This window comes from Mus pahari, chromosome 14 (assembly GCF_900095145.1).
Source record: "Mus pahari chromosome 14, PAHARI_EIJ_v1.1, whole genome shotgun sequence".
Lineage (NCBI taxonomy): Eukaryota > Metazoa > Chordata > Mammalia > Rodentia > Muridae > Mus > Mus pahari.
The window spans coordinates 48,156,857-48,167,215 of record NC_034603.1 but is presented as its reverse complement, the minus strand read 5'-3'; the positions used below and the strand labels follow the sequence as shown (position 1 = coordinate 48,167,215).

The window sequence follows — 10,359 nt, the reverse complement described above, 5'->3', positions numbered from 1 at the left end:
GTTTGGCTACCTGAAAATTAGTTCTCTTTCCATTGAGCCATGTAATACACAAAGCCTTTAATACCACACCTGTAGTCTACACCCATCTATAATACACCACACACGCACAGACAATGACCTTCCCACTCATTACAGGGCTCTACATTAACATTTGCTCTAGTGTGGTGAGATTTGAGAATAAAGAGCATAAGCCTTTCCGGATGACCTTACCACCTTGATGTTCAATATAAGCTTGAGATTTAGAACAAACTTCAGTATCCTGTGACAATTCAAGTAACTTATCCTTGAGGTTAAATTTAAGTTTGAGAAAAAAACAACCAATGATTTTCCTAGAGGTCTAAGTAAAAATTTGAATGAAACATATCAGGCCTCCAAATCAAGACTATAAAATGGTGAATTTTCTAAGGTTCATAAAGCCTTAAATATTATATAATAAAATACTTATTTATACTTATTAACACCACAGTCAAACGTGAATATTAATATAGAGCCTTCTCTGCCAAAGGAATATAAAAATCCTAAGTTTAATTAAATTTAGGGGCCTTCACCAAACTTGCTGCAAGTTTGGGGACATAAATATCCAACAGCCATAAAGCTGTGAAAGCCCCCATAAGTAATAAAATAAATCCCACTTGCCTCAGACTGAACAGGGCAACACTGAGACTCAGCCTCAGCCTGTCCTATGGCAGGGCTATAGGAAGAAGAAAATTTTAATTTTAGAAAAACATCACCCAATTAATTAAAAAAAGAAAGACATGCATCAATTATTTTAAGTCCCAATGATCAACAAGCAATAGAAAAAGAGAAGGTCTTTTTGGCTACAACTGCATAGAGTCCAAACTTATTTCTTGGAGATTTCCCGAAGTTATTCATTAATCTCAGTTTAAGTTCATTGTGTAATCTGAATAGGTATTCTCCCCCTTACAAGAGGCATGAAATTACTATAATACTAAGGAGTCAAATTAAGTGATAAGTCACTCAATAGTGGATCCTCATCTGCTAGTCTTTTTTTTCTATCAGTAGCTAAATAGAGTAGAAACTAGTGCCAGACTTCTTTTTTAAAAAAACGGATCCACAAGTAGATGGAAGCTGACAGGCTTATTTATCTTACAGCTTCATTAAACGTTGTACAGGGACATGAGAAATAACTGAAAGCAGTCTTTGTGACGCCATCTGAAATTCTAGTATAAACAAAATTTTTATACTCGTGATTTAACCACACTGTGGACCCCAGAAGCAATTAGGTAAGCAGTACTTTCTAGAAGTTTAATTATTCTTGATGCATGCAAAAATTATATTTTCAACAACATAGTAAATGGACCCCACTCCTGAGCCACAAATTACACATCATTAGAGTACCTTATGTTACACACAAACTTTAAAAATATTATGATTCTTTTACTTATAAGTTCTTGACTTCAAAGTCTTGCTATCTTGTGCTTTGAAAAAAATATAAATGTAAGCTTTGCATAATTCTACCAATACTTCAGTTGTCTGATCATCAAATTCATGAAATTCTGAAATGTTTTGTTTTAAAAGAAAGCATTTCTAGACAATTCTAAACTTAATCTTGCCATCTTTTTAAAAAGGTAGTTTTTTTATTGTTTTTTGTTTCTTTTGATAGGATTTCTTTGGGTAGCCCTCACTGCTCTGGAACTCTGTAGCCCTGGATGGCCTGCCTACAACTCAAGGAGAGATGCACTTGCCTCTATATGCATCACCACCGCCAAGTTAAAACAATAGTTTCAATAAAGGGTTTTCTTTGGCAGTGCTGCTAGTCTAAGAACCTTTAGTTAACTACAGAGGTGATCAGGATGAGATAGTGATGGCTAATTTTGCAGCTGGCAGGAACTCATTTCTAGTACAGGTGAGTATTTTCATTACAAACTGGAACTCTCTGTAAATCAACGTAACTACAGCAGAAGTGGCACACAATCAGTGCAGTAAATATCATACTAAAAATGACATTCAGATTTAAATTATTTGTCATATCTCAGAATGTATTTTACTTGCTTTAACTTTTCTCTGTAACAAGCCAAAAATATTTTCAATATAAATTCCTACAAAATTAAAGTAACTTATATTGTCACATCATTTATCTAATACCCTTCATAGAATTATTAAAGACAGCATTTGCTCAGAATTGTTAAATCAAATCAATCTATATTCGTTATATGGGTAATTACTGTGTACTTAATTTTACTGATCAAGCCTCATGTCCCCGCAAATCAGAAAAGATGTCCACAAAAGCTGTAAGAGCTACTTTGGTGAGACATCCAACACAAAATCCCCAATAGTAGGTAAAATTTCCTATAGGAACACAGCAACATCCATAACTTCCAAGGATAATTTCCAGTCAAACCATCTGTCTTTACATAGGTTACCTATCTAATCTCAAGTAACCTAACTTCCAAGGAGTAAAATAAAAACTTTCCGACACTGTACTAGAAGCACAGTACAAGTTAACCTGAATTAACACAAGAAGCATGCACCTAAGCTTCTAGAAGCACCTGGATAGCTTCTGAGGTTCATAAATTATTCAGCTGGCACCTCAAGTCTTAAAATTAATCCCAAGAAAATGTGTCTGGCACTAGCCTCTAAACAAACTTAGCATGAAAATGTGAAGTTTACACTGTGAACTTCCATAACATGAAACCAAAGATGTAAAACAGTGACACAGTCTTCATACACGTATGTAATGATTCATGTGTAAGTTTCTGTCAACAGATACATTAACAAGAACCTTATATATTCTGTTATATACTAAAACATGCAGCTAAAAAAAATCTACAGCTTAAAGAATTCAATCATGTATCAAAACTGTATTGGTAACTGAGTTTTATTACGTGGACATCTACCGTGGCATGCATCCATACAAACCTTTCAGGCAGTGGTCCACAGCTGGGTTATGAATAAAAAGGCATAAATTTTTGTCTCACTTTATTACAATGAAGTTTAACAGTACAGAAAAGTCACATGACCATAATAATGGGCCAGTTTTCTTAAACCCTGCAACAGGAGGAACTCTCTCTAATTACATTAAATATTGTTACACATTCAAACTTCCAATGTACAAGTACTTGGAAACAGTTACAACCCTCACCAAACTAGGTTGGGGACATGAAGTCCAACAGCATTGGAAATGCTGCGAAGGCATAACTTTACAAATAGCAATGTAATCTTACAGAACTTGCCTTTATTTAAGGTGGTATGTTCATGTAATTCCAGCGCCTTCACAATTTAACGAACCAAATTTACTATACTTCACTTCTAAAAACCTAGATGAAACATGAAAAAGAAGCCATACAGTATAAATTGCAACTTCAGGAAAAGTTCCTGTTTTATTATTCCAAATAATTTCTCCCATGTCAAATAAATGTCCAATAGTTCCTGGTATGTGGGAAGATTATGTTTGTTAAAGTCACAATGAAGCCTTATAGACGGAAGCTTGTCTATATAAACAGCACAAGTTGAGAAAAGGTTTAATCTCCAAACCTATTAGACTTGATGAAGTAAGATCAGTAACGGCCACCTTGCGACATTACAGGAGGTCTCATTCCCATTGGAGGTCGAGGAGGCCCACCTTGGTAAGGGGGCACCATTGGTGGTCCCTGTCCATACGGTGGCATAGCACCAGGAAGATAACCTGGCATGCCTTGATGATGACCACCATACTGACCTAAAAAAACACCACAAAATACATATAGTTATCTTTGTCTTGTGCTTTTAAACATTTTATACCCGCGCGTGTGCACACACATACACTTTAGTCACTAAAAGCAAAGAAGGGGAAAAAAAGTACCATGAGGTGGCATTGGAGGTCGCATTGCTTGCTGCTGTGGCATGCCTGGCTGTGGTGGCATCATACCCGCAATTGGTCCAACTGGTGGATTACCAATTGGAGTTTGTCCTGGTCGAGGAAGATTTCGCTGATATTTAGGTAACTGTGCCCGTCTTTCTTCCTGAGATTAAAAATAATATACAATGTCTAATATAGTTACAGGAGGACAAATATTGAAAACCCTAATAATTTTAAGTACACAATTACTCAATAATTACTTTGCTCACACAAATCAGTGCTACTACTTAAAATCTTCATGCCGTATGATCTTACCTATTTTTACATTAGAACATGCCTAGCTGAGTTCACAAAACATATTAAGTACTAACTTTCTATCAAATGAAATTCATTTTTATAGGCTTAAAAGATTTTTGTAGACTCTAACATTTAACTATTTAGTCAATCACTAGAAGCAAATTCATGTCTAAACATTGTTTTAAAAAGTGAAAGAACCAAGCTTACTGTCTTTTCTTTTAGAAATAAGAGGTTAGGAATATGAGGCCAAAGAATGAATAGTCCCTTCTTTGCTTAGTATTTATGGCTTCTTAAAAAAATAAAAGAAATCCATTTGGGAAGATTTAAAATAAGAAGACCATGTAAATACAAATAAAAACCTCTCCAATGGGCAGGTTGCTATGATTTTTGATCAATAATACTAGTAAAGATCAATACTAATAAAAATCTACAAACAACTTACCAGTGATATATCCTCATCTGGATGGATCAACTTACTGGTTGCACTGGTGGTTGTAAGTGTAGCAGGCTTACTTGTTATTGAAGCTGCTGGTTTTGCTGCAGTACTGTTTGTTGTACTAGTGGTTGAAGCTGTAGACTGTGTATAAGCAGGGAATGTAGGCTTTGGGGGTTCTGTAGTTGTTGCTGCAGGAGTACTATTTAAGGGCTTAAAATCTGTACCAACAGGTCCTTGGACAGCTGCCTGAGCCTATAAAGCAACAGTCCTTTATTAATAAAATGTCAATATCCAAAGTTGAGTTTAACAAAAATAAATATGATACCAACATTAAATAGATCAAACTTCAAACAAAACCAAAACCAAGTAAAATGTCTGATAAATGTTTTGCAAAATTCAATCCAAATCAATTCAACATCAAAAGATACTGGGCTGAAATTACTATACTTCTCAGATGCCTTATACCTCCTGTCCAAAACAACTTAATTTACAATCCTTTGTATTCTTTTTCATTTGCTATAGAATTATGAAATAGTATTTAATACAACTGCTTTTAGTCTCCTAAATTCTTTGTTTAAAGTAATTCATCTTTTAAGCAGCTAAAAAAAATTGTAGCTACAGGCTGGGATAATAAACCCCTTACTAAGCATTAAAAACCTCAAGGTAATAGTGACTCACCAACTACGGTAATAGTGTCACCAACTATGCAAGTGTTCTACAGAGAGCAGCACACTACCCTCCAATTAGTAATGGCTAGAACACGGTATAGACAAAAGGGTTAATGGCACAGGTTCTAAATAAAGTTAAGAGTAGCACATATTACTTACATAATACAAGTGTTTAAAATGTTAACTAGGTCAACTTTAGAAACAAATGCAGAGTGCTAACTTTCTTACATAAAGATGTGACGCATTAAACAGCATGAATCAAAAGTAGCTTAACCATGCATCAGGCTAACCATTGGCCACTATAGTTCATTACTGCCCACATGCTTTTAACCCTTTAGAGCCACCGAAGTTTAGAGTTACTTTGTTGGAATCATTAATATGAATTCAAATTTGCAACACCATTTGAGTTTTAGTATTTGTTTTACTTCTAAAAAAAAAAACCTAAATATATTGGTAAGATTAGCTTTCATAAAGGGTCCAAAGGGTTAAGTTGTAAAGCCATTTTAACAATTTTAAACTGCAACTTCCTGCGTACTTGTGCTGTGCTAGGAAACAGAGCTTTAGAAGATGCAGACAGACTTTCTGAATTGGATGAAGCTGTACTTGAGCTTGTTACAGGTGTCCCCATCTGTAGCATAAAAGAAAGGAAACAATGAACCGTCTCCGAACAAATGGGTGAAACATGCCATGTGGCAATTTTTAGTATAGACTGCATTGTTTATAAATGCAGATTGTAATGCAATCAATGTCATTTAAAGAGGCAGTTAATGCATTTTTCAATTAACAGAAAAAAGTATATGCCTCAAAAAAGTACCTCTAGACCAATACAACTAGTTACACGTAAGTTTCTTTTCTAAGCTTAATGTTGGAGATTGCATCAGTTCAAAAATCTTAACATAAACTCCAAATGACAGTTCTCTATGCAGATGCCCTACACAATGAGCCTACAGATTCTGATAAAAGTTTAAAACATGCATAAACAAAACTTCCATTACCACAAGAATTTAGGCAACTAAAATTTAGCACTCAGAAACAGTGGAAAAGTGAACAATCTAAGGGTTAAGCATTTAAAGGGAAAAAAAAAAAAAAAAAAAAAAACTTGATCCTTCTTTAAATACATCTACTTAGTTCTAAATGAAATGTGCTAATATTTTGGCCACCATATATCTAGCCCACTCATCTTCTAGAAATTGATGGAAGCAAATAGCGATATTAGAAGTCATTAAATGACTTCCACCTCAAGTGTAGCACTGCAATTTACTGCAGCTGTAAATGAGAACAAACACCCACCAAATGTCTTGTTGTATTCTTTTTTGATTTTCACAGGGGTTCTATGTAGCCATTGACTTCCCAGAATCCTTTAATTCAAACAATCCACCTGACTCTGCTCTTGAAAGCTGTGTTAAAAGCCACGTGCCACTACCACCCGACCTGCTAAGAGGTCTTACTGCACTCATTATATTAGGCTCCAACGTAATTCCACTCCCTTCAGGGCAAAGGAGGACCTGGAAACATCGGTTAGATAAGTCCTCAGAAATTCAACTTTCACATCTAGCTACAGCTAAGAATAAAGAATCCACATCTTTGGAAAAATATGATTCCTTTCTACCTGCTGTGAACAGAGGAAATCAAAGTATAAACATATCAAATGATAGGCTGTATTTTAATATATCACATAATCTGTAACAATTTCAAGGATATCTGTGAACAAGTCTATTTAACCGTAAACATACAATATACTCCTTTTCAAGAATTTCAGCTTACCTGTCCAGCACTGGGGAAAAGAGGCTTAGTAACTGGAGGCTGTGGAGCAGGTACTGCTGCTGCGGGTGCAGGTGGTCTATTAAGAATACCTGGTGCTGAAACAGCCTGTGCTTGAGTCATTGGAGGAATTCCAGGGCGTGGGACAGGTGGGGGCATACCTGCAGCAAAAATGATTCCCAAGAATTAAAAAAAAAAAAATCTAGTTCACATAAAAAAAATCTATATTATATTTGTTCCTCACAATAGTTCTTCAAACTGTCTCTTCATTTTACAACTTTAGAATCTTAAGTGTAAACCAGTGTCCCTAGATGCCACCTATTATCTTACTGATATCACTGTTTTGTCCAACTTTCGTTTTTGAGGTAGGATCTCATCACATAGCCCTAGCTGGCTTGGAGCCAACTACGTATAGGCTAGTCTGGAGCTGTCTACCAGCCTGTCTCTCAACTAGAATTAAAGTGAAGGTATTGAGGCTGCATGGCATCACACCACACCCATTCACCAACTTCTTTCAACATGTAAGAGAATTTTAAACTTCGGAATGCTATCAGACACATTACAAAAGCAATTGTTTAACAATTCATACATACCTGGTGGCATACCCGGCATCAGGGGTGGTATTCCAGGTCCAGGTGGCATCATTCCACCCATTGGCATCATTCTATTAATAGCAAAATTTAAGGAAAAAATAAAAACAAAAAATATTAACTAACAGTATAAATCACAAAAAAAAATTTTTGGGCAATTACAAAACAATAAATAAAAAAAACTTGACTATCTCAAGTACTAAAATCAAATCAAATCAATCAAGCCACAAAAATATAATTCTACCACCATAACAAACTTCTACAAACTCTTCAGTTTACCATTAAAAGAGGTGGGGTGGGAGGGGTATAGGGGAACCCTGGGGGGAAACCCCAATGGCAAAACAAGGTCAATGAGATCCAATATTATTCTTGGGAATATAGACAGGAGGCAACCATCTAATAAATGTTAACTGGAAAATTTTTGTTCCACTTGAAAAATATGCACATGGAACATAAATAGAAACATTTCTATTTGAGTTGTCCACTGTGGAGTAAAACTTTCAGTCTGGGAGGAATAAGGAAAAACCATCACCAATATTAGTGAATATAAGCTCAGAATACATGAAACTTTTACTTCCTAACAGTAAACCATGACTTAAAAACATAACCCTTTAGTTTCCCCTTAAAAAAAAAAAAAAAAAAGAGGGCTCACCTTCAAAGATCATTCATTCACTGTCCCATTTACTTGAATACATTAGATTAGATTATAAGTATGTGAACTTAATTTGTGCATTGGTGGCTTTTTTTGTGTGTGTTGGGGATATAACAGTGCGTGATGCATGTTTATTCATGCATTCTACCACTGAGGTATATTTATCAGAATTTAGCATATATTATATAACTAGATATATAATTAGCACATATATAGAGATAAATGTTATTACCTACTAAAATAAAAAGCATGAAGGCAGAGTATAGATATTCTATGTAGAATACAGAAATTTTTACATCTATAGGTATCAGAAAGTTTATAGTATTATCTCTTATTATTGGGTCTTACTATCTAATGATAGCTCAAGAAAGCATTTGCACACTTATAAAAAAATTTTTTTCCCTTTTGTGACAAAATCTATGTAGCCCAGAGGCTGTTCTAAACCTGTATGTAAAATATTCTGCCTCATATTCAACAGGATTTGCCTGCCTCTGCCTCCCAAGTTCTAAGATTAAAATCAGGGCTACCACATCTGGGAGGAAAATTATTTTAACTTGTCTATTTGCTCAGATTTTTTAAAATTTATTTTATGTACACGAGTACACTGTTTCTATCTTCAGACACACCAGAAGAGGGCATCAGATTCCATTACAGATGGTTGTGAGCCACCATGTGGTTGCTGGGAATTTAACTCAGGATCTCTGGAAGAACAGTCGGTTCTTTTAACCACTGAGCCATCTCTTTAACCTCCTCAGAAATGTTTTAATTTTCTACATTAAAAAGATGTGTCAATGAGCTAACAAGTTTAAAGTTTTTGTGAGGAAGATTAGAAAATTTCTTATAAGTCAACTGAATAAATATCATTAAACACACACACAAATGACATTATGACTATTATTATACCTCCTGAATTACATTATGAATGAGATGCTTACATGTTTTCACCGCAAAATGACTGGGTGTATTTTCTCTGATGATGCAATCTGTGAAAATGTATGACAAAATCAAAATCTAACTGTGATTTTCAGAATACAGCGGGAAAGTGTACTGTACACCTTTCATATCCAACTAAGTAAAAGTGATGGGCAATACACACCTCAATTTCATTTTAGTTTCTGATGCTTTGGTAAATCATTACAATTCCCTTTTCCATAACTAAGACACTCAAATTTATAATCAATACTTTACAGCAAATGCAACTGAAATAGACGGTTTCCTACATTCATTCTACTACCCAAAAATCTATTTTCCTTAGAGGAAAATATGTCTTATACTTACTGACCCCTTACTAGAAATAAAAGTTTAAGATTTATAGAGCCCATATCTTTGAGAAGCAAAAAAGAAGGATGAGGAGGAAGAGGAGGAGAAGGAAGAGGAGGAAAGAAAGAGAAAAAAAAAGAAAGATTTAAATCATATCACCCAAGTTAAAAAAAGGCCCAAGCCCACAACCCAACTGGCAGTCTGCTTACCCAGGTGGCATTCCTGGCATCACTGGAGGCATCCCTGGCATCAGGGGAGGAACACCTGGCATCAATGGAGGTATGCCTACAAATTGTTTCAGCAACAAAGTTAGCATTGAAATTAAATTAAACAAGAGGAAGTAGCCCTGATGTCACATCAATGAAGTCCTCAGGATACATTTTGAACAAGTCTCATGTTACCTGGAGGCATTCCTGGTGCCCCTGGAACTGGAGGCAGTCCTGGCTGAGCCATTGGTGGGATATAACCTTGCTGAGGTTGCACAGGCTGTGGCTGAAAGGAAGTTGAGGCTGCAGATTCGTCGTCATCATATTCATCAGAATCATCTTGTTGTTTCTTTTTCTGACTCTCTGCCAAGAAAAGGTTTTAATTAATTTTCACACATCAAAGAGGAAAATAATTTTGCCCATGACTTTAATTCCATCATTTTAGAGGCAGGTGAATCTCTATAAATTACTCCAGTTCAAGGGGATCCAACACCCTCTTCTGACCCTCTTAGGCACTGGCTCCCAAGCGCAACAGACATACATACAGACCAAACATTCATAGATATAACTTTTAAAAGTCAAAAAAAAAAAAAGTATAGGAGATTAAGTAACACTTTCTGCCATCTGCATAATACATAGCTTGATATCCCAAAACAAATGACACTAATAAAAATTGAACATGAAGAAAAA

The 10,359-nt window shown here is 35.4% G+C and overlaps 1 protein-coding gene across 5 annotated transcripts in view; it reads right to left on the bottom strand.

Moving 5' to 3' along the window:
* Positions 1 to 2,821: 2,821 nt before the first annotated feature.
* The window catches only part of Znf207 (zinc finger protein 207), a 13,150-nt gene continuing 5,612 nt past the window's right edge, over positions 2,822 to 10,359 (bottom strand). The window contains exons 4-13 of one of the 5 annotated variants that reach the window (XM_021212341.2): positions 9,865 to 10,032; positions 9,673 to 9,748; positions 9,139 to 9,186; positions 7,555 to 7,625; positions 6,965 to 7,122; positions 5,736 to 5,828; positions 4,539 to 4,784; positions 3,803 to 3,962; positions 3,496 to 3,679; positions 2,824 to 3,278 (exon numbers count right to left, since the gene is read on the bottom strand). In XM_021212341.2, coding sequence (XP_021068000.1) covers positions 3,519 to 3,679; positions 3,803 to 3,962; positions 4,539 to 4,784; positions 5,736 to 5,828; positions 6,965 to 7,122; positions 7,555 to 7,625; positions 9,139 to 9,186; positions 9,673 to 9,748; positions 9,865 to 10,032 — 1,181 coding nt within the window. In that variant the 3' untranslated portion in view covers positions 2,824 to 3,278; positions 3,496 to 3,518. Of the gene's footprint in view, positions 3,680 to 3,802; positions 3,963 to 4,538; positions 4,785 to 5,735; positions 5,829 to 6,964; positions 7,123 to 7,554; positions 7,626 to 9,138; positions 9,187 to 9,672; positions 9,749 to 9,864; positions 10,033 to 10,359 lie in introns of all 5 variants that reach the window. The other 4 variants (XM_021212339.1, XM_021212343.1, XM_021212342.1 and 1 more) reach the window with 4 other exon arrangements.